A 25,697-nucleotide genomic window follows, 5' to 3' on the forward strand; every position below is an offset into this window, starting at 1 on the left:
CCATCTTCCCATCAACTCTGACCAGTTTCCCTGTCCCTGCTGAAGAAAAGCATCCCCATACCATGATGCTGCCACCATCATGTTTCACGGTAGGGATGCTAAGTTCAGGGTGATGTACAATGCTAGTTTTCTGCCACACATAGCGTTTTGCATTTATGCGAAAAAGTTAAAATTTTGATCTCATCTGACCAGAGCACCTTGTTCCACATTTGCGGTGTCCCCCACATGGCTTCTCCTAACTGCTAAAGGACTTCTTATGGATTTCTTTCAACAATAGCTTTCTTTTTGCCACTCTTCCATAAAAGGGCAGATTTGTGGAGTGCATGACTAATAGTTGTCCTGTGGACAGATTCTCCCATCTGAGCTGTGGATCTCTGCAGCTTCTCCAGAGTTACCATGGGCTTCTTGGCTGGTTCTCTGATTAATGCTCTCCTTGCCCGGCCTGTCAGTTTAGATGGATGGCCATGTCTTGGTAGGTTTGTAGTTGTGCCATAGTCTTTCCATTTTCGAATGATAGATTGAATAGTGCTGCATGAGATGTTCAAAGCTTGGGATATTTTTTTTATAACCTAACCATGCTTTAAACTTCTCCACAACGTTATCTCTGACCTGTCTGGTGTGCTCCTTTGCCTTCATTATGCTGTTTACTCACTAAGGTTCTCTAACAAACCCCTGAGGGATTCACAGAACAGTTGTATTTATAATTAAATAAAACTACACACAGGTGGACTCCATTTACTAATTAGGTGACTTCTGAAAGCAATTTGTTGCATTAGATTTTAGTTTGGGTTATCAGAGTTAGGGTCCTTTCACACGGGCGGTCCATATGTCCGTTTTTTATCCCATCCATTTGCGGATGAAAAACGGACATAATGCATGTCAATGGGATTGCGGATGTCAGCGGATGACCATTCGCTGACATCCGATTTGCGTCCTTTCCAATCAGTTCCGTTTTTTGGAACGGAAGAGAACCCTATTTTTCTTCCGTTAAAAAAAAAAAAAACGGACGCAAAAACGGATGTCAGCAGTGTCATCCGCTGACGTCCGCAATCCCATTGACATACATCATCTCCGTTTATCACCCGCAAATGGATGGGATGATAAACGAACTTACGGAACGGACAATCCAAAGTGTCATCCGTGTCCATTTAAAAAAAAAAAGAAGTGCCTGAGCGGAGGAAAATACGGACCGCCCCGCGTGAAAGGACCCTAAAGGGAGCTGAATACAAATGCACGCTACACTTTTCAGATATTTATTTGTAAACAATTTTGAAAACCATTTATCATTCTCCTTCCACTTCACAATTATGTACCAATTTGTGTTTGTCACATAAAATCCCAATAAAATTTGGTTGTACCATGACAAAATGTGGAAAATTCAAGGGGTATGAATACTTTTTCAAGGCACTGTAAACAGCGTGATGAAACTTCCATGGTACCAAACTCAATGTTCTTATATTTAAAAACCTATTCAAACAATTAAAATCAAACATTTAAAAGAGGACAGTGAGTACAGTATTTTTACATGTTGCTGACATTACCATTTTAGAGAGTATCACCCATGATACTGTATATATGATGAGTGATACTTTCTTATGAAAAATGTTAATGGAGGGAATTTCATCATGCTATCTTCGGTTCATATTTTTCTGCATCAGACACATTTAGAGAAGGAGCATATTCATTTTACTGTGCCTTTAATGCTACCAAAAAATATAAATAAATGTTAAGCAATTATCTGTTCGGACAAACCTCAGACCATCTGTTCGGATAAACCTCAGACCAAACAAAAATAAAATTAAGCACTATGCAATATCAACTTCCACTAAACTAAGAGGGATATATGCAAATGCCAGTAGCCTAGCTAATAAAATGGATGAGTTAGAAATGTTAGTACATGAGGAGGACATAGACCTTGTGGGAATAACAGAAACTTGGTTTGACTCCTCACATGACTGGTTGGCCAATATCCAAGGGTATTCTGTGTATCGGAAGGACAGGGAAGAAAAAAGAGGTGGGAGGGTATGTCTCTATGTGAAGAATAATGTAAGGGTGATGGAGAGGAGTGATATTTTGGAAGGGAGGAGTACGGAGTTAGAATCCGTACTTTGTAGGGAAGGTGAAAAGGGGAAAGTAATTGTGGGAGTTTGCTATAGGCCACCCAACCAAAGAGAGGAGGTAGAGTTGGAATTTATGTCACTGCTGGTTAACGTGGAAAAGCTGAGACCAGTCATCATATTAGGGGACTTCAACTATCCTGACATTAACTGGGAAGAGGGGACTGCACACTCACTAAAGGCCCGTCTCTTCATGGAAACCTTACAGGACATCTACATGTCTCAGTTGGTGGATTCTTCTACTAGAATGAATGCAGTGCTGGATCTATTAATTACTAATGACCCAGACCTAATCGCAGATGCAGGAGTCCGGGACAACCTGGGTTCTAGCGATAACAGTACGATCACATTTAGCGTAAATCACAACATAGCAAGGCATGAAGGCAACATAAGAACCCTAAACTTCAGAAGGGCAAACTTTCCCAAACTGTGCTCAATGATAGAGGAAATAAACTGGGACCAAACCCTAGGAACACTGACCACGGAGGAAAAATGGGAATGCTTTAGGAACATATTAAACAAATGCATCTCACAGTGCATTCCAATGGGAAATAAATTTAAAAGAGCCAAAGCCAAACCTGGCTGGCTAAGCCGTAATGTAAAACAACTTATTAGGGGAAAAAAATGGCCTTCAAGAAATATAAATCGGAGGGGATGTTATCGGCTTTCAAGCAATACATGGAATTAAATAAGAAATGTACATATGAAATCAAAATGGCTAAAATCAACTTCGAGAGACAAATAGTGGAGGATAGTAATAAGAACCCTAAGAAATTCTTTAAATATATCAACAGCAAAAAAAACAAGTGCAGAGCATGTTGCACACATAATTAACGATGATGCAAGGCTGGTTACAGAGGACACTGAAAAGGCAACTGTGCTTAATGCTTTTTTCTCCTCAGTCTTTACACAGGAAAATGTGGGGTACACTGACCACAACTGTATGGCTAGTAGTACTTCACAGGACTTGCTGCTATGGCTAACAGAGGGTGAAATCAGGGAAAAGCTGGATAAAATTAACACAAGTAAATCACCAAGCCCGGATGGTGTACATCCGAGCGTACTTAAAGAACTCAGTAAGGTTATATCGAGACCACTGTTCCTGATCTTTTCTGACAGTATTATGACAGGAACTGTACCAGATGACTGGAGAAAAGTGAACGTGATACCGATATTCAAAAAAGGGCAGAGGCATATCTCGGGAAATTATAGGCCAGTCAGCCTGACGTCAATAGTGTGTAAACTTCTGGAGGAGATGATGAGGGACTATATCCAGGAGTTTGCTAAAGTCAATAATATCATCAGCAGTAATCACATCAGCACGGGTTTACAAAGGGACGTTCATGTCAAACCAATCTGTTAACATTCTATGAGGAGGTTAGCTGTGAGCTAGACAGTGGGAGACCTGTGGATGTGGTGAACCTGGATTTTGCTAAGGAGTTTGATACAGTTCCCAACAAAAGCTTGATTTATAAATTAAGGTCCACAGGCATCGACCAAAAGGTTTGCTCTTAGATACGGAACTGGTTAAAGGGGCATGTCCAAAGGGTGTTAATAAATAACTCATACTCAATCTGGTCAGGGGTGGTAAGTGGGGTCCCCCAAGGCTCAGTTCTGGGTCCAATTTTGTTCAATTTATTCATAAATAGCATTGAGGACGGTATCAGTAGCTCAATCTCAGTTTTTGCAGATGACACAAAATTGAGCAGGGCAATAACTTCACATCGTGAGGCAGAAATTTTACAGAATGACCTGAACAAAATAACAAAGTGGGCAACTACATGGCAAATGAGGTTTAATGTGGATAAGTGCAAGGTATTGCACTTAGGGACTAATAACATAAAAGCAAAATACACGCTAGGGGGGGAAACCTCTGGGGGTATCAAAAATGGAGAAAGATCTGGGGGTCTTAGTAAAAGAAACACTTAGCAATAGCATGCAATGTCAAGCTGCAGCTGCCAAAGCCGGCAGAATATTGGCATGCATAAGGAAGGGGATGTATTCCAGAGACAAACTATAATCCTACCACTTTATAAAACACTGGTCAGACCATGTCTGGAGTATTCTGTCCAGTTCTGGTCGCCAGTCCTCAGAAGGGATGTGTAGGAGCTGGAGAGAGTACAGAGAAGGAAAACTTATTAGGGGATTAGAGGATCTTAATTATGAAGAGCGTAGAGCGTTTAGAAGTGCTTGATTTATTCTCCCTGGAGAAGAGACGCCTGAGAGGGGACATAATAGCAATTTACAAATACCTCAACGGGGATCAGAGCATAGAAAAATCTATTCAGTCGCAAGGAATGCATGAGGACACGAGGCCATACAATGCCTTTCGAGAAAAGTGTTTTGACCTCAGGCTACGCAGGGGGTTCTTTACAGTAAGGGCTACAAGACTGTGGAATTCTCTGCCACAAATGGTAGTAACTGCAGGAAGTATGGCTACTTTTAAAAGACTCTTGGACATACATCTCAAGGATCAAAGCATTCAGGGGTATGAGAAATAATTCACACCTGTACAGGTTGAAGTGGATGGACTATTGTCTTTATTCAACCTCAACTACTATGCAACTATTTAACTATGTAATTAAAGTGAGTCATACCTGTACTGTTGTTTATGGTAAACAAATCCACCTGGTTACCAAGAAGTCGATATGAAACCACAGCATTTGCTCCTAAGTCATTGTCTATAGCTAGAATAGGTCCGTTGAGGACAATGATGGATGTTCCTAGATTAAACATGAGAGTCAGAAATCTTAAAATGTATTTGTTATTGACTTTCAAATTATAGCCTTCGCCCAGATCCCTTGCCCTTTCCCAACATATTGCACAACTTTTTGTGACAAACATCAGCAAATGAATGAGACAAGATGAGACCAAGTGACACATGTTTAGCGATGGCTCAGGCTGTTGCAGCCCTAGCAGACTGAAAAGACCCTCATAGTCCTAAAATCCTGAAGGAAAGAAGAGGCACAGTGGTTAGTTTGTCTATACATGAGGAATCTGTAGGCAATATCAAAGTTAAATACAAATGACAATTATAATCACAGTGATTATAGGTCTTCATAGTACAAGTCTGAATACTGCAACAGCAACGTTACAATGCTTCCAAAAAACATTAGGTAGGCCCCTTACTCACTGATCTGCTGCAGTTTTTGCTGTAGGAAAAAACACACTGAATTGGTGTGAAAGGGGTTAAAGAGTTGACTACAAAACTACATATACTGTATGTCTCAGAGACACGTCTTTTTTTAAATTCATGTGTTGTGTATGAATCCTTTTTTTCATAAATCTGATAAAACTAAAAGTATTGTACTCACATTAGTCAATATTAGATTCAGGGGGGGACTGGCCTAGGGGACAGGGGGGCAACTGCCCCCTGGGCTGCTCTGATGCCCCACTGGAGACTCTCCTCCCCCAGCCAGCCCTGACGAGCTGTCCCAGCTCCTCCCAACTGCCCTGATGGCCAGGTGGGCAACCTGGATTCGATCAGTAGAGAGTAACTGGAGTGGCGCTTCAGTCTGGAATGGGAGTCAGTAGGAGGCCAGGAAGAGGGAGAGTGGGAGGGGGGCCTAGTAGCTGCACCATGGGCCTCTGGTTTGTACTTGCCCCCTGGCTCGAAAGTTGCCAGTAAGCCCCTGATTAGATTGCATGGCACTGAACAATGTCTTGCTTAAATATCACCTCCCTAACCTGGTCACATGTTGAAGGGTAAGGGTTGACATGGAACCACTCCTATGTATATATGTATATATATATTTTTTTTTTTTTCTAATCATCAATATTTTTCTTCACATTGCACAATCAAAAACAATTTATCACTAAATTTGATATACTTTTTCCCTATTTTTCTTTTTTAGTTTTATTTTTGAGTGTTAATTGACATTTAACAAGATTTTTTTGTATGGAATAACAAGGGCAAACTACAAATTGATAGATTTTTGCTACATTGCAACACCAATATTACATTTTTATTTATTTCTTTTAATTTTATTTTTACATATGTTTTAAGTTTTGAGTTGTTTGATTGTCTCTTTTTCCTCCTTGGTTGAAGGACTCTGAAATTATTTGTCTTTCAATATATGGTTCAAAGGTGTTTGACTCGCATTTGCAGACTTCTGTGTATTGATTTGATTCACATGTTTTCAATTACAACAAAGTGTTGTCAGCTGACACTCTGCCTACAAATGCTAGTCCATCACCGACACTCCATTGTGTGGTTATGAGTAAGCGATTATCTATATCGTGAAACGCGTCAACCTGGCATGTCTCTCAATGCACTGTCTGTATGGATTCATTTATGAGGAATAGAAGACGTCTTTGATTGCACAATTTTCCGAGTGCGGTCCAACTTTCTTCATTTGTACTAGTTCTGGATGACGGATCTGACCAGCACCAGTCTACTTAGCCTCACTTGAGCGGCTTTCCTCTCCTATTCCTACATTGTTTACAGCTGTCATGCAACCTGCTTTCATTGGTTACAGCAGTCACATGGTACTGGCAGTGGGCCAGTACAGTGATTAGCCATCAGCTATGTCCAGTGGACGCAGCCAGTGATGGATTGAACTGTGCGCGGGGCCGGATCCGGGAGGAAGTCATATGGCATCCCCGGATCGATGAGTGGCCGGCCCCAGCGTCATCCACCCATAGGCTGGGGCGGGAACAGCTAAATGTTTTTTTAAACGTGAGTGCATATTTATTGTTTTTCATTTTACTAATGTTTTAATAAATGCTACACTTAGTTAGTGGCCATTGATTCCCTGTAACAATACATTTGGCTTTTACATAGTTTTGAGAAATATATTCTCATCTCTACTACTATTCTAATATTATAGTATATTAAAAATCAGTTATATACTGTGATTTTTGGCACATTTTAAACACAGAAAAAGAAGAAGAAAATAAATATAACCAAAAAAACAAAAAACAACTAAGTAAGAAGAACTGAAAACAAAATGTGTATTTCTAAATCCTCATTTAAACCATACAGTGGAAAAATAGTATTAAGTAAGACAAACCAGTGTGTTTCTCTCTCACACAGCTTCCTAAAAAAAAAACTCTACTTTGGCTAACGTAGAGGAAATACTTGTATGCTCAAACTCAAAAAAGTTTAAGCCAATAGGATCAAAGCGGTGTGCATCTTGTCTTTAAGTGATATTAAAGGTTCAGCTTAAAAAAAAAAAAAAAAAAATACCAACCTTTTTTACTTTCTTGCTCTGTGTAGTGGTTTTGCACAGAGAAGCCCTGATCCTCCTCTTCTCGGGTCCCCCATCGGCACTCCTGGCTCCTTCCCCTTGACCAGTGCCCCCAATTGCAAACTGCTTACCATGCAGGCACTGGTGTATGCTCGCTCCCGAGCCCTGCTCTATGAATTCATAAGACACATAGAGCCGCAGCTTGGCCCCACCCCCAATCTCTCCTCATTGCGTCACTGGTTGTGATTAATAGCAGTGGGAGCCAATGGCTCCTGCTGCTGTCTCAGCCAATGAGGAGAGGAACTTCCGGCACAGCCGACGCTCTCATGCACATCGCATTAGGGGACACAGGTGAGTATTGGGGGGGGGGGGGGGGCTGTGTTGGAAGCAGTATACAGAAGGCTTTTTATCTTCATGCATAGAATGCATAAATGTAAAAAACCTAGAGCCTTTACAACCACTTTAAAACACTATGCTCTAAATCAGTGGTCTCCAAACAGTGGCCATTTGCTAGCCTTTATCCGGTACTTGGGACACTATTTCTCCTAATGATATTCCCCCCACTGATATCAATGATGGGGCACTATTCCTTCTACTCACACCAATAATGGAGCCCTCTTTCTTCCACTGACACCATCAGTGGGGCATAACTCCTGACCCTATTGATAGGAAATTATTCCTCCCACTAATATCAATGATAAGGCATTGTTCCTCCCACTGACACCAACAATGGGGCACTATTCCTCCCACTGACACCAACAATGGGGCACTATTCCTCCCACTGACACCAACAATAGGGCACTATTTCTTCAACTGATACCAATGATGGGGTACTATTCATCCTGCTAATACCAATGATAGGGCATTACTCCTCCTCCTACTGACCACCAAACTGAGGCCATGTTTATTCTAACTGATGCTGGGCCCAGGACATGTTTTACCCCCGCTGGCCACAATCGGGCCCCCCTAAAGTCTGAAGGACAGTGAACTGGCCTTTTGTTTTGAAAAATTTGGAGACCCCTGTTCTAAATGATTATCCTGAAACAGCAAATGTATGCCCATTTCAGAACAGTCAAGATTAGAGGTTTTACAAATAATGTTGAAGAAACATCTTAAACTGACCATACACTCGGATTGTACAATCTACTTTACATCGAGCAACAACCTACCTACCAATGAAGTGCAAGAGCTTGAGTCTGAATACAAATGAAACAGGTTGTTTGGGATTGTCCTCATATTACATAGTTTTGGTAAAGGTAAATCAGATTGTAAAATGACATTCTAATCAAATTGTCATGTACTGTGCTGTGCGGAGGGTATGATGACAGTATGTGCAGAAGAGAAGTGTGTGGGGAGATATGACGGTGGGTCAGGGCATGTTGGAGGGCATGTTGGCTGCTAAACCTGTAAGTCATTAGGATCAGAGCTCTGTTTGAGTGCAAACTGTCCTGAAACATTATGTTCTAATTGATTGTTATTAATGTTCCTTTTATGACTTCGAACTTTACCTTATTATACAACTGATATGTATATTTTTAGAGGGAAACATTAGAGAATGTTTCATGAAGGTGGCCGAACAATTAATAAATGGTCTGATCTCTACTGAGTAACCAACTAATTAAAAAATATATTTTTTTTGTACCATAAAGAAACTGGTCTTGCAATTTAATTTTTGGCACTTGTAATTACCCAGAAGGTCTCCAAAAAAAAAAAAAATCTCTACCTGATAGATTTCAGTGTTCCTGAAAGCCTCTTCGGTTCACACTGTGCGGGCTGGTTGCGGGTGCAGGAATCACATCTGTTCCTGCACCCGCAGCAAAATCGCGCTGCTCTTTGGAGACATGCAGGGCTGCTATTCATTCTGAATAGCACCCCCACACATCCCAGCCCGAAAAATGTTTGCAGGTGTGGTAACCGCAGGGATTAAATGGCAAGGTCAAAAAGACAATGCCCTTTCCCTGCGGCTGTGTTTTTGAAAAGGTGCATGCACTTTTTTTTGTTCAAATGAATAGGCTGCCGTACCCTAGCAAACACGGGCCATGCAGACTGCACTAGTGTAAACCGAAGGTAACACTGGATCATAATAAAATATAACTAATTTAAATCGTCTCAATTTTTATTAAACTAGGTGAGAACAAAAAAAAAAATAAATCAAGATAAAATGACATACCTTCCATATCAGAAATTGTCAAGACAGCCTAAAATGTCTTGCTTTGCGTTATCTAATAAGCTTGCTAATATATATATACAGTATCTCACAAAAGTGAGTACACCCCTAACATTTTTGTAAATATTTTATTATATCTTTTCATGTGACAACACTGAAGAAATGACACTTTGCTACAATGTAAAGTAGTGAGTGTACAGCTTGTATAACAGTGTAAATTTGCTGTCCCCTCAAAATAACTCAACACACAGCCATTAATGTCTAAACCCATGGCAACAAAAGTGGGTACAACCCTAAGTGAACATGTCCAAATTGGGCACAAAGTGTCAATATTTTGTGTGGCCACCATTATTTTCCAGCACTGCCTTAACCATCTTGGGCATGGAGTTCACCAGACCTTTACAGGTTGCCACTGGAGTCCTCTTCCACTCCTCCACGAGGAAATCACAGAGCTGGTGGATGTTAGAGATTTGCTCTCATCCATCTTCCAATTGAGGATGCCCCACAGATGCTCAATAGGTTTTAGGTCTGGAGACATGCTTGGCCAGTCCATCACCTTTACCCTGAGCTATTTTAGCAAGGCAGTGGTCGTCTTGGAGGTGTGTTTGGGGGTCATCATCGTGTTGGAATACTGCCCTGCGGCCCAGTCTCCAAAGGGAGGGGATCATGTTCTGCTTCACTAGACAGTACATGTTGGAATTCATGGTTCCTTCAATGAACTGTAGCTCCCCAGTGCCGGCAGCACTCTTGCAGCCTCAGACCATGACACTCCCACCACCATGTTTGACACTTGTCTTTGTACTCCCCCTCACCTGGTTGTCACCACACATGCTGGACACCATCTGAACCAAATAAGTTTATCTTGGTCTCATCAGACTACAGGACACTGTTCCAGTAGTCCATGTCCTGGTCTTCAGCAAACTGTTTGTGGGCTTTCTTGTGCATCATCTTTAGCAGAGACTTCCTTCTGAGACAACAGCCATGCAGACCAATTTGATGCAGTGTGCGGCGTATGGTCTGAGCACTGACGGGCTGACCCCCCTCCCCGTCAACCTCTGCAGCAATGCTGGCAGCACTTATACGTCTATTTCCCAAAGACAACCTCTGGATATGTTGCTGAGCATGTGCACTCAACTTTTTGGTCGACCATGGCGAGGCCTATTCTGAGTGGTAACCTGTCCTGTTAAACCACTGTATGGTCTTGGCCATCGTGTTGCAGTTCAGTTTCATTGTCTTGCCAATCATCTTATAGCCTAGGCTAGTGATGGTGAACCTTGGTGTGTTTTGAACTACATTTCCCATGATGCTTATGCACTCTACAGTTTAGTTAAGCATCATGGGGAATGTAGTTCCAAAACATCAGGGGTGCCAAGGTTCACCATCACTAGCCTAGGCTATCTTTACGTAGAGCTACAATTCTTTTTTTCAGATCCTCAGAGTTCTTTGCCATGAGGTGCCATATTGAACTTCCAGAGACCAGTATGAGAGAGTGAGAGCGATAGCAACAAATTTAACACACCTGCTCCCCATTCACACCTGAGACCTCGTAACACTAATGAGTCACATGACACCAGGGAGGGAAAACGGCTAATTAGGCCCAATTTGGACATTTTCACTTAGGGGTGTACTCACTTTTGTTGCCAGCGGTTTAGACATTAATGGCTGTGTGTTGAGTTATTTTGAGGGGACAGCAAATTTACACTGTTATACAAGCTGTAGACTCACTACTTTACATTGTAGCAAAGTGTCATTTCTTCAGGGTTGTCACGTAAAAAGTTACAATAAAATATTTTAAAAAATGTTAGAGGTGTATATATGGCTATATGGGAGTATTTAGAAACATTTAATCATACTGCTAGTCACAGTGATATTCTATAACTTCATCACTAGTATTACATTTTTCATCAATAAATAAAATCATTATCCGTACATAATACTTACAATATTGCAAATTATAAAACGCACATGTTTGGTAATGTTTGGGTAAAAGCATATTCAGTGGTGAATGAATGGTGTGACACCTTGAAAGCCATCACTTTCTTTGGTAGTAATTTCTGTTACTGGGATATGGTGTCAAGGTTGTTAGTATATAAATGGACATATTTAGTTCTGTCATTTTCAATTTGCTTAGTGAATAAGGATAAAGTGAAGTGAAAACTCACTTTACAAAGAATGCCCAGTAAAGGGCAAGTAATACTAAAAGAAAACAGCATTTTTTCTTTGCACATTATTGGATGATTGAAAACAGCAGAGCTTTGCCTCATTCAACCTAAGTGAAAATGCACTCTGCAAAGCTAACATGTTCTACTTTTTTGATAAATTGACCCAAAAGAGTGCACATTTTATTTTTATTTAATGGCCATACAGCATTTTCTGTCCTCTGTAATGTTATTCATGGAAGGGAATCTTCCATTAATAATTTTGGTGTGCACGTTACATTATCTGTCTATATTTCTGGGGGAAAAAAATTCCAAACTCAAATTAAATTAGCAAAAACATTTATGATCTTAGCAAGCACAATAAAGGGAAGAATTCTTAGTTGTCATAAAGTTTTTAGAGTTTTCAGTAAAACCTTTTATTATCAATCTGCAGACTTCTGTTTCAAGCAAGCAATTTCTCTAATTCCTAATTACTATTGTGCTTAGGATAACCACTGACATGAGATGAAGTTTAGGAGCTCTTTCAACATAAAAAAAATATTTTAGCCAACCATGCATGTGAATACACTTTGAAGACCCTTAATGCCCCGTACACACGTGCAGATTATCTGAAGACTTTTGTCTTCAGATTTACCTTATCTATGTAGTGCAAGGGCCTGCCGGATTGCATACAAATTGAAAGTGTTTAGGTTTGACCTCATATTATATGGTTTTGGTAAGTCTGCAGACAAAAGTCTTCAGATAATCTGCACGTGTGTACGGGGCATGAGCGTTGGCCTTGTCTAAGGGGAACAATACTAACTGGATAAGAAATTCCATTTCAGAACTCCTCTGAGATCATATGGCAAGTAGGTGTCTGCAGAAGTTATGATTTGTCTAAAGATATGCAATAATTTCTTAAATATCATTGCCTTGATTGGACAACCATTGTCTCGGGTCTGTGTGTGACTTTAGACTGCTTATGGACCTCAGAGGGATCTAAATCATGTAGCCACAATCTGAATGACCTCTGATCAAGCCATCATGAGAGCACTGCAGATGTCCCTATCAATTTGTTTGAAAGTTAGATTGTTTCTCCTGATCATGCAGTAGTAACATTGTTGCCTAATCAGTTAGACAAAGGTGATGACTAGGGATGATCGAACTTTTGAAAAGTTCGGTTCGGCCTGAACATCCGAACTTCCCGAAAGTTCGGCCCGGATTTCAGAACCCCATTGAAATCAATGGGACCCGAACTTCTGTAATCAAAAAACACAATTTTTAAGCCCTAAAACCCAATAAATGCCCCTAAAAAGTGCCTAGGGTTCTGGGTCATGCCCCATTAACTATTAATCACACAAAAAAAAGTTCTTAAAAATTGTCATTTTTGATAAAAAAGCCAATTATTGAAAAAAAAAAAAAAAAGAGAGAGATTTTTTGATTTTGACTTTGGATTTAGTATCTGGGGGGTATAAAAAGTGTACATGTGAAGTTTCAGCTCTGTAGCATGTCCAGAACCATGAAAAAAAAAACAGATAATTTTTCAGTAGAACAGGGATGTGGGACCCTCCTTTAACACCTATATGATCTTTTTTTCTGGTTCTGGACATGCTACAGAGCTGAAACTTCACAGGTACACCTTTTAGACCCCCCAGACACAAAATCACACGAAAAAAAGTTCTTAAAAATTGTCATTTTTTGATAAAAAAGCCAATTATTGAAAAATTAAAAAAAAAAAAAAAAAAATAGATTTTTTGATTTTTACTTTGGATTGAGATGTTTTGCCTGCCTCAAAAGAACCCCAAAAAATGCCAAAAAAAATGCTAGCGTCAAAAAAAAAATGCCCAGGTGTGTTTTTGCTGGCATTTTTTGGGAGTTTTTGGAGGCAGGCAAAACATCAGAACTTGTGCACAGTACCACTATACACAAGTTCAGATGTTTTTCCTGACTGCAAAGAACCCAAAAAAATGCCTTCTATTAAACCGGCAAGGTGTTACAGCAGCGAAGCCATACTCCTGTGCTGAAAGTTTCTAATACAAACGATCTTTTTTTTTTATGGTTCTGGACATGCTACAGAGCTGAAACTTCACATGTACACTTTTTAGACCCCCCAGATACTAAATCCAAAGTAAAAATCAAAAAATCTCTTTTTTTTTTTTTTAAATTTTTCAATAATCGGCTTTTTTATCAAAAATGACAATTTTTAAGAACGTTTTTTTGTGTGATTTTGTGTCTAGGGGGGCTAAATGTGTACCTGTGAAGTTTCAGCTCTGTAGCATGTCCAGAACCAGAAAAAAAATATCATATAGGTGTTAAAGGAGGGTCCCACATCCCTGTTCTACTGAAAAATTATCTTTTTTTTTTTTTCATGGTTCTGGACATGCTACAGAGCTGAAACTTCACATGTACACTTTTTAGACCCCCCAAATACTAAATCCAAAGTCAAAATCAAAATAATCTCTCTCTTTTTTTTTTTTTTCAATAATTGGCTTTTTTTATCAAAAATGACAATTTTTTAAGAACTTTTTTTTGTGTGATTAATAGTTAATGGGGCATGACCCAGAACCCTAGGCACTTTTTAGGGGCATTTATTGGGTTTTAGGGCTTAAAAATTGTGTTTTTTGATTACCGAAGTTCGGGTCCCATTGATTTCAATGGAGTTCTGAAATCCGGGCCGAACTTTCGGTAAGTTCGGATGTTCTGGCCGAACCGAACTTTTCAAAAGTTCGATCATCCCTAGTGATGACAACTATTCTCTCTTGTCCTTGAGTAGCTTTGGGTAGGCGTACATTTCCTTTTTCATAACATAGGAGCCCTGCCACCCTGGCTGTGTTCAGCACAATAAAAATAGAAGCTGGTTGTCTTGACTGATGCCCTTTATGATTTGCTAAATGTCCTTTGCAGATGTCTTCCACTATGCCAAGCACAACAGTCAAGGGCCCATGCACACTGGGCTTAAAAATTGCCGCTACAACAGGAGTTTGATGTTTTTCCTGTAGAAGCAGCTCAATGTTATCCTATGTGTACATGCAAGGCATTTTTTAAGCTCAGCGTTTAGAAGGAGTTTTCTGGCAGAAAAAAATGCTAAACGCTCCTAAACGCCTGTACAAAAATGCTCTATATGACCGTTTATTTTCTGCCAAGGAAATGTACCTTTTTTTCAAGCCCAGTGTGCATGAACCCTAACAATACTACAGTTTCATGGTGTTCAATCAACTATAAAGGCAGGAGGGATACACCAACACTATAGTATGAGCAGTTCTAAGTATTGCAATGAGCAGATGGGGAGACGGATGCCTCAACTCTCTGAAGCCTCTGTAGATTGGTCACAGTGCATTCTCTATCCATCAAAGGTAATCAAAGTAAATTCACCACTATGTTAATATTATCTTACTTTAAAAAAAATAAAGGATAGATATTTTTACCATATTAATTACTAATCATAATAAAATCCCCACCCTGTATAAGATAATAGCTGGGGTTTGACCAGTTGATCTAGGTAACCCAGACACTATTTTCCTCCAGTTTTTATTGGTCAATAATTCTCTATAAGCCTGCGTTGTTGTTGAAACAATATTTTAAAATAAATGACTGGCAAATATTTAAAAAACGGGATGATTAAAGTATTTTTAATTATAACTAAGGACAAAGCTTTCTTTTGGATAAAGAGTTGAAGGGTTAAAACCGCTATCAGGTTTTTACTGCTGTCTTTGTCCCCTATTAAGAGGGTTTACTCTCTTTAAAGCCTAGTACACATGGGCCGAATGCCAGGCCAACATCGGCCAGTCTTTATTGAATCGGCCGATGTCACCTTGGCATTCAACCCCTATATATGGCAGCTGATTCCAACAGAAGCCTAATGTTAGACCGGCTTCTGTCGAACGAGAGTCCTGGAAAACCAGCAGCTCTCGATCAGTGCTTTCAGGCAATGGCTCAGCAGGGGAGATTGCTGTACTAACATTGGATTGTTAGTACAGCGGCTCCGACCAGAGCGGTCAGTTTATTTTCATTCAAACCGCTGGTTTGAACAAAAAAAAAATGATAGTGTGTGCTAGGCTTAACTGTCCAGATCACCAGTGTCACCAGGAATGAAAGTGAAGGTAATTACAAAATTTTGAGTTGGCACCAGAGCAGGAATAGAGGGGGTAATCTTTCAATGAAGGGACTTGTACTCATGAGAACTAAGAGAGGTCTCGTCTACCACAGCACTTATAGCCCATTGACATTTTCTCCAACTCTCCAAATTAAACCCTCTACCTCTGAACAGACATAGAACTGGAGGAAGAGTCTGTAGGAGCCTGGCACTGCATTCGTGATTCATGGATCGTGGGTGCAGTGCTATGCAAAAAAATAAATAAATGCACATTTTTTTTTTCCTGCAAAAATATGTGCAATTATAATTTATTTTAAAAAGTGCTCGTATCCTTTAGAACAGGAAGTGAAGTGAAATCTTGCTAATGAGAAAAAGATGGCAGAAAAACTAACAGCAGTTTTAAACCTCCCAAACTTTATCCAAAAGAAAAAACTATTTTGGGTTTTAGATACAGTAGGGGAAATAAATATTTCATCCCCTGCAGATTTTGTAAGTTTGCCCACTTACAAAGAAATGAAGGGTCTATAATTTTTTTATCAAAGGTGTATATTAAATGAAAGAGACAGAATATCAACCAAAAATCCAGAAAGAAATACATAAAACAAATGCTATCAATTAATTTGCTTTCAGTGAATGAAATAAATATTTGATCCCCAAGCAAATCATGACTTCGTACTTGTTGGAGGAAACCTTGTTGGCAAGTACAGAGGTAAGATGTTTCTTTTAATTAGTGACCAGGTTTGCACACATCTCAAGAGGGATTTTGGTCCACACTTGTTTACAGATCTTCTCTTAATCCTTAAGGTTTCCTGGCTTTCGCTTGGACACTCGAAGTTTCAGCTCCCTCCATAAATTTTCTATAGGATTAAGGTCTGGAGACTGGCTAGGCCACTCCATTACCTTAATGCACTTCTTGTCGGTATGTTTTGGGTCATTGTCATGCTGGAAGACCTATCCATGACCCATCTTCAGTGTTCTGGAGAGAAGAAGGTTTTCATATAATAATTTTACAATACATGGCCCCATCCATTGGACCCCTCAATGCGGCAAAGTCGGTCTGTACTTTTAGCAGAGAAACAACCGAAAGCATAGTGTTTCCACCTCCGCGCATGACTGTAGGGATGGTGTTCTTATGGAGGCGGAATTTAAAAAATAAACTGTTCTCATGCAATATTGACTTGATTCCCGGGTCTTTAATCAGTTAAAACCACAATTGCTTAATATTGATGACATACCATAGAAAGGTTTCACACTCTTACTGCACAGAGGTGTCCAACTACTTTTTTAATTCATCCAACAATGTTACCCTTCTGGATTTACAGCAATATTATGAATGTGATGACAGCTCTTTTGACTAAGAGGCAAGCAAACATGGCTTTTCCTAAATCCTCTTGTAGGACCAACTTGACCTGGAAGGCTAGCTGAACTTGACAGGGTCTGGGAGTACATTTTATATGTCTAGCCACTTAGCTAGAAGATATTACAGCCATGAAACTTCTAAATGCCATCTTCAGCCTAACCAATTGCAGTGATTACAGGTTTTGTTACTAGTGTTGCACTAGTGTTACCTGGTTTTCCCAACTTGCAGCACTATATTTGTAAAATGCATTTACAGAACATGAAAGTTCAGCAAAAATTTAAGTTAAAATTGTATAATATTTTTTTCTGTAAAAGTAGACACATGGAGATTTCTCAATTATGCTGCAGAGAGAGGCAGTACAAAACATGGGCAGTGAGAAAAAAAAGAAATGGTCAAATGTAAACCTTATACATAAATGTACTTTGTTATAACATGCGCAAAAGTGAACAAGCACAACTCTGTACAAAAATAACTTTCCCATGAAACGTAAAAATAGTGATGATGTTTCCCAAGCCTGAGTCACATTTCCACAGACATTAGTAGGCTTCACGTTTATAAGTTTATATTTATTAAGAGACAGATTTGGGCCTCTGAGTGATGACTGTCCCATCTGGGAATATAGTGAATGTGTGATGCCAGTATGTGAAGAATTGGTTTAACTCAGCTAGACTGTGTGGGCCAATCTGACACTGCAACCGGACATAAAGCACTCAATTTCCAAAATAGTTGCACCTTGAAAAAGTATGCGTGTTGACAGACAAAACAAATCTATGTACAGCTGACCTGCAGCTCATATCTCTTGTACCTTGGTTTATTCTGGGTGGATGACATCACCCTGATTCTGGTGCTTCTAGTGCCTCACAAGACTGCATATTGGAGGAGGACCACACACAGTGATTGAGGCCATTGAGTCGGACCAAGCCACTTACACTCTGCATGACCCCCAGGAGTCTTGGCGTTTCAACCAACCTAAGTAAAGTTAATCTAAGGTCTCATGCACATCGGTGTATAAAAAGACTCCTACGTACACTGGATCTTTCTGCTAAGTGCTTTTTAGGAGGCTTCTTTTGGTGCATAATTACGTGCGTTTTCAGGTTTATTGCGGTTAGAAGTATATGCGAATAAATTCATTCTGCCAGCTTTAATATTCATTTGTTCCCCCCCCCCCCCCCACAATGTCATCTTGAGAAACCATCATAAATGGGGCCTTGCCAATGTATAAATTGACTTATATTAATAGGAATTGCCCCCAGAAGTTTTAAAAAATCTGGCAACCATGGTTAGATTGTTGATTGTTCTTTGATGTGATTCTGACTCTCTTTATGGAGTGTAAAGCATATGATAACTTGTCCGACATGTTTGTATAAATGTCTGACTATCTCCTGTTTTATTGGTATGTACATCTGAAAACCTTTGTTTTATATGTACCATTCTTTTTTCAATAAAGAGCAAACCTGTTTTGCTTAAGAAAAAAAAATATATATATGTATATATATATATATATATATATATATATATATATATATATATATATATATTAATTTGTTATATCTACTGGAATGCTTTGATGCACTTCTATGCTCATTTATGTGTATTTCCTTCCGAAATATGCTTCAACGGGAATACAACTTTAAGCCCTCGCTCACACCGGCGCGATTTGTCTTGCAATTTGACAGTTCCAGTTTGAAAAAGGTTTCTACACTACTTTTTTCTGATTTAATTGCGACTTGCATGTACTTCTGGTAAACAAAGTCTCAAGCCGCAATGAAATTGGAGGTGCAAATCGCAAAGCTGCAATCACTGATCTGCAGCTTTGAAATCGCACTGAAGTAGCGGAATTTCAAACCGGCACTAATGTGAGCCAGGGCTAAGGCATTTCTTTTTACACCCCTAAATGCAACGCCCAGGTACAGTTTTAAATGCCTGCTAGTGCGGTGTGTGAGGTGTGAAAATTAAAAAAAAAAAAGAGAGATTAAAAATCCCAGATGCCTCTGAAAGGAATTTTTCATGCTCTTGTGCATACGATCTAAGGTAAAAGGTGGCTATTATTGTAAGTGAATCTTTGCTGGTTTGTGACTGTCTTCATAATGAATTGACCTCTACAGTATATCACTCTGCTGCTGTTTATGCTCATCTCTGCTTGCAAGGACAGTTGCTAACTGCTATTGTCTGATGACAGCTTATATGTGAGAACGTGTGAACAGTCAGCTTTACATTATTGCTTCACTTTACTTTGTTCATATGTACTAGATATTTTTCAAATGAATGATCGCTAAGTGGAGTACAGGATGCCTATCACATTTAGCACCGTGCTATTTCTCAGGTTCAGCAGTGGATGTGCTCTGATCTGTATAGGTACATAGCTCCCAACCGTCCCTGATTTTGAAGGACTATCCCTGATTTCGAACAAAGTCCCTCTGTTCCTCTTTCCTCCTCATTTGTCCCTCATTTTTGGTCTGATCTATATAGTTGTATATAAAACTTTTTATCTGTCAGAAAAGTGTTTCCCAGTGCTAAAAGTTCTAAATTGCTGCATTTGTAAATTTCAAAGCCAGTAAAAAAAGAAATAGTAATGGTAAAAAAAAAACAAAAACACTTGTGGGTTAAACCAATCTTTTTTTTTGTATAAATCTCCTTTAAGGGGGCGTGATGGGGGGGGGGGGGGGGAGGGGGTTTCCAATACTTACGTAGACAATACAATAGTGAAGCTGTGATCATCCTATACATGTACCAGTGGATCAATAAATGGCACAATGATACAAAGGTATAGTAGGACTTCAGTGATATACACAAAATCAATAGAAAGTGACTTCAGTGCTGTAAACAGGATCTCCGTATAAGGTGCTTAAGTGGTGCTTTTGCAAATATTGTGACGTGACTATAGTGCTAATCCTTAAAATAATTAGGTGACACTAATGGATGAAGTGAAACAAGAGTGATAACAATAAATGATGGTACACATGCTGTTGCTTGGTAGTGCTACCACAAACACTGTAGTGTGATACCAGTAATGATCCAGTAATGACTAGGTGACAGCAAAAAATGATCCAAAATAAAAATAGCAGTGCTATATATACAATAATAAATAGGAAGAAATAAAAATGTATAATGGAGATTTAAGGCATAAAAGGACTGGTGGAAAAGTCCATAACTATGATGAGTAATCTTGGTGCAAACAAGGCAGCAATAGAGTTCATAAAAAAGGTGGTCCAGGTGCGGTCTTGTGATAGGTGCCCACTCAGGTGATGACAACACCTACGGTGAATAGTGGATGATTCAGAAATGATATTTATGGGTGTACTACACCCTTACCTTACTGCTGTAAGGTTACAGCATAAAAGAAGGAACTCCTATCAATCCCGCAATCATCCAGGGGGGCTGGAGGGTGCCTAGGTATCCTTCCTGCTGCAAGTATAGGGCTGGTAATAAGGGCTCCTGGCTCTCCCAGAGCCATCCAGGGGGGGGGGGGGGGTGTCATGGTATCCTAAAAGCTTATAATCCTAAAAGCTTTCCATTTGACCATTAACCTCTTTTTTTTGTCATTACGTTTATAGGTCAGAAATGGCTTATTTGCATAATTTCTTAAGTAAATAAAGGCAGCCTGATTTTCATAAAATATACATAAAAACAATTATCATATAAACCATTAAAATTGTTAATAGATTCTTGTGGCCACTATGGCTAACCAAACAACCCCCCCCCCCCCCTACAAAATTCTACAACCAACATGAATAATTGCTCATCTCTTTTATAGAAGGGCCTCACACACAGAACTTTCAATACCTATGGAGGAGAGAAGAGGGGGAGGTGTCCTGTAATTCTAACACATTTCCCACCTAAGGGTGACAACCCTGCTCTTCCATATATACTGTAGATTGAGTGAGCGTTTTCACCCAATAACAGGAAAAAAGAAAAAAAAAAGGAAAACAAAAGCAGCCACCACATCTGAAGACTGGTTACCTGCAATATATTACATAATTTTTTGGGGTTTATTTACACTTTAAACCGGTAAATCTGCCTTACAGAAGTATTCATGTATATTGTTATAAAGCAAAGAATCTTGTACGATAAATAAGAAATGGTATGCATTTGTTTTTCTCTATTTGATACAATGGGAAAAAGTCAGTCCATAAAAGACTAATCAGTAATATAGAACATTATTATATCAGGAATTCAGTCAGTACTTTATAAAGATTCTTCATATTGCATAAAATAATTTTCAATTTGTGTATAATGAGCAATTACATAAAAGTAAGTTAAGGCAATATTAAGTCATAACAATGTTATCTCCTTTACACCAATACAATGCAGTGATGTTCTAGAGTACCTGCTGGGGAGTTTTCCATGATCTCAGCTTGATATGATCCTTGGGAGAACACTGGCCTATTGTCATTCTCATCTGATATAGTCACAACCAACAGGTCAAAATCCTGGACAGAGAAACAGTATAAATGTGATGTTTAAACAGAAATAGTGGGATTAGGCTTTCTTAAAGGAAACGTGTTATGGGAAAAAGAAGGAGACTTCTATTGCTTTCTTCCTTCTGAAAATTCAAATAACCTGGCTGCCTCCAACATCAATACTTCAATGGTCTAAAACAAGCATGCAAATCAGAAAAGTAAAATCAGAAATTCTGGTTTGCATACTTAATATCAGTGAGTGACTTAAAGCTTAACTTCACATTTAATGTCCCTTTACATAGTTAATTTGGGCCAAACTGGCTCAAATTAACTATTTACTGCACTAATAGGTGTGTTTTCTCAGCTACATACAGTATACAGCCTCAGCTACATACAGTATACAGAGTTGTGTTGTGGCAGTGGGACAGGGACTACCCATTCCACTCTTGGACCCAAATAGAGTTGGGGTGATCACAGCTGAGCTACTCACCAGAAGCTTTGCATGTATTCATAAAATAACAAAGCCTCCCTTGAATGCCTGAGCAGTGCTTAGCCCCACTCTATTTTGTTCCAGGAGTGGGATGGGATGTCCCTGTCCCACTGTTGAAACACAGCGCTGTATACTTCATGTAGCTGAGGCTATATACAGGTAATACAGCACGCCCAACACCCAACAAGCACCCCTTTCAGGGCAATAGTTTGTTTGGGCCAACAAACTATTTAAAGAGACAATAAACATGTAGTTAGGCTTTAAAGTAATTGTAAAGTCTCGTTTTTTTTTTTTTCATTAAAAATGCCAAACATGTTATACTTACCTGCTCTGTTGCAGTGGATTTGCACAGAGTAGCCCGGATCCTCCTCTTCTCGGGTCCCTCTTTGGCTCTCCTTGCTCCTCCCTCCTGTTGGGTGCCCCCACAGCAAGCAGCTTGCTATGGTGGCATCTGAGCCGAGTCACGGCTCAGTGTGTCCATTCAGACACGGATCTGCGGCCCAGGCCAAGCCTTCTTTCTATTCTCATTGGTTGACTAACTTTGGTTGACAGCAGCAGGAGCCAATGGCACCGAGCTGCTGTCTCAGCCAATGAGGAGGGGAGTCCCGGATGGCCGAGACATTGCTACAACATCGCTGGAGCTAAATATTAGAAGTAAATATTGGGGGACTGCTGCACTCAAAAGGCTTTTTATCTTCATGCATAGAATGCATGAAGATAAAAAGCCTTCTGACTTTACAACTGCTTTAAGCTGGACACATGACTTTAAGTGGTTTTAACCCTAAAAAAAAGAGCTCATGTTCCCTTATAGCAGATTAAACAGCACAGTGTTTGTGCTGTCTAATCTGCCACTTTCTAAGATGTAAAAAACCTGGTTGATCCTGCCTGTTCCTGTGCCCCCCCCCCCCCCCTTGGTGTGCTGACCACAGTAATCATGGCTGCTGAGCGCTGATCTCTACCCCCCCCCCCCCTCTCCTGCCGCTATTAGTAGCAAAGTAAACTGTAAAAAAAAATCACTGCCAACCTCTCTTTCATATGTAGCCATAACACACTGTGTAAGTATCTAATTACCTTTTTTAGGATCTCTTCAGGCCGTTCGTGTGACTCCTGGCCGCTCTCCTCCCCATCTAAGGGCTACAGTGGGAGGGGCTGATAGGCCAGCACAGTGGTCACATGCCCTCCCCGGCTAACGTCAGAGGGATATCTCGCTCCCTTCCACTGTAGCCCATATATGGATTTTAGAGGCTTCTTTTTCAACAAGCACTTACTCAGTGTGTTATGGCTGGATAAAAGAGAGGGGCTGGCAATTAATTTTTTTTAAGGTTACAAACACTTTAAGTAGGACTGTACGCTTGTAGAATTTTGTATTTATGTGATTTTCTCATCATTAGTGGGGCCAAATTGACTTTTATTTTTGACTGCAGTGATGAGAAATGTTAAAGGAACAGGATCGAAAATTTTTCTTGAAAAAATTTCTATCAGTACGTATGGTTTTTGTTCAGGAAAGTCAATTATGTTAAAAGCAAAAGAAATTTTAAAGTACTTTTCACTGACTTTTTCCAAGTCATTGAATGCACTGAAATGTTTGTACGAACATTTGTTCAAAAATCTACTAGCTAACGTACTGAAGCCACTGCATCAGATTGACAGCTAACGCATGTCATGGGGCAAATGCATCTGATAAGCTATATCATTAGAGTGTGTGTGGGCTTAGAGACTCAGGTTGCCTTCTTTTTATCGTTTCCTTTTTACATGTGGCTGTGCAGATAACATAGCGTAATACATAAATTTACAATCTTGTTCAAAATTACCTTTCTAGAATTGCGGGCATTTTCGGGATTATCCTTCACCGTTACTGTTAACTTGTACTCTGCAATTTTCTCCCTGTCCAGGGGACGATTCACAAAAACTATTCCAGTCTGAGGGTCAAAGAAAGCGAAAACAGACATGAAAATATAATGAAATAAACTGACTGTATGACTGGCACTGTTTCATTTCAGAAGAGGCAGTATAATACATTAAGGCTCATGTCCACTAGCATTGGGTATTGTTTTCATGCATTTGACGTCTGTTTGGAATGCACCTCAAGTCAGCAAAATCACATTGAGCACAAATCACTAATGGTTATCACATGCGTTATGATGGTCACATGACCACTTAATGCATGCGATAATGAAAATGTCAATTCACTATAGCTCACTATAGCTCACATGCATTTTTTTTGCGGAAACTCCAAAATAATAGTTAAATATTGCATAAAAAGACATTAAAGTCAATTCACTAAAGGAAATAAATAAATAAATGCATGCCATAATTAGGTACTGGTCAGAGCTTGCGATAACTATGCGGTAACTATAGTAATGTCAGACCCCCCCCCCCCCCCCCCAGTGATTAGGCAGGAAAGTGCAAGCTGGAGGAGTGTGGAGTGTGAGGGTTTTGTCAAACAAGATATATAATTGAAGGCAATACAGAAGAGGAGGAGATGTCAAGTGGTCCTTATGAAGGAAAGAACCTTCAAGGAGCGCACACTGCTGGATCAATTCTCCGAAGCCGAGACCCTGCAGAAGTTCAATTGCTTGGTAACACAAATTGCTAATCAGCTAATCACATGGCTGCATCTCAATGCATTTAGGCATCTAGATATGGTGAAGATGACTTGCTGAAGTTCAAATGGGGAAGAAAGGGAATTTAAGTGACTTTGAATGTGGCATGGTTGTTGGTGCCAGACAGCCTGGTCTAAGTATTTCAAAAACTGCTGATCTACTGGGATTTTCACGCTCAGCTATCTCTAGGGTTTACAGAGAATGGTCTGAAAAAGAGAAAATATCCAGTGAGCAGCAGTTGTGTTGAGGAAAATGCCTTGCTGATGTCAGAGGTCAGAGGAGAATGGGCAGACTGGTTCGAGATAATAGAGAGGCAACAGTAACTTTAATAACCACTCATTACCAAGGTATGCAGAATACCATCTCTGAATGCAAAAATTTGAAATGAAAGACAGATTTCAAAAGATAGTAGGACAAACCCCAAAAAATTCATCAAATATATTTATAGTAAAAAGGTCAGGTCTGAGCATGTAGGCCCTTTACAAATTTATCTGGAGTGGATGACTGGGGGCAAAGAGAAGGCAAATGAAACACTTTCTTGAGCTCTGTATATACAAAGGAGCATGGGGGGGGCTTATTACCATAATTAGGATGGTATTGACACACCCTCAAATGATCCACAATGGCTCAAAAGTTATATGGTCAAGAAATATTTAGACAGAATAAAGGTGGATAAAGCACCTGGACCAGATGGCATCCAAACATGCATCCTAAAAAAATTGAGCTCTGTTATTTTTAAGCTTTTGTTTCTAATTTTTAGGGACTCGTTAAGGACTGGAATAGTACCGCTGTATTGGCGTAGGACCAATGTGGTGCCTATATTTAAAAAGGGATCAAAGTTTTTGCCAAGTAACTATAGACCTGTTAGTTTAACTTCTATAGTCGGGAAGATACTGGAGAGTTTAATAAAAGATCACATTGATGAGTTCTTGCTGGAAAAAAATATTTGAAGCAATAGACAGCATGGATTCATGAAAGACAGAAGTTGTCAAACAAACCTGATTTCTTTTTATGAGGAGGTAAGTAAAACATTGGACTGCTTGGTGGCTGTGGATGTAGTATACTTGGATTTTGCTAAAGCGTTTGACACAGTTCCCCACACACGGCTAATGTGTAAGGTAAAGTCTACAGGCTTGGAAA

The 25,697-nt window shown here is 39.6% G+C and overlaps 1 protein-coding gene across 2 annotated transcripts in view; it reads right to left on the reverse strand.

Moving 5' to 3' along the window:
- Positions 1-25,697, reverse strand: part of CDH23 (cadherin related 23) — a 1,628,602-nt gene that overhangs the window by 122,321 nt on the left and 1,480,584 nt on the right. The window contains exons 42-44 of one of the 2 annotated variants that reach the window (XM_082268006.1): positions 23,766-23,873; positions 21,392-21,494; positions 4,715-4,840 (exon numbers count right to left, since the gene is read on the reverse strand). In XM_082268006.1, the coding sequence (XP_082124132.1) occupies positions 4,715-4,840; positions 21,392-21,494; positions 23,766-23,873 (337 nt within the window). The remainder of the gene's footprint in view (positions 1-4,714; positions 4,841-21,391; positions 21,495-23,765; positions 23,874-25,697) is intronic. The other variant, XM_082268007.1, reaches the window with a different exon arrangement.

This window comes from Pelophylax lessonae (genome assembly GCF_965119305.1).
Source record: "Pelophylax lessonae genome assembly, chromosome: 9".
Lineage (NCBI taxonomy): Eukaryota > Metazoa > Chordata > Amphibia > Anura > Ranidae > Pelophylax > Pelophylax lessonae.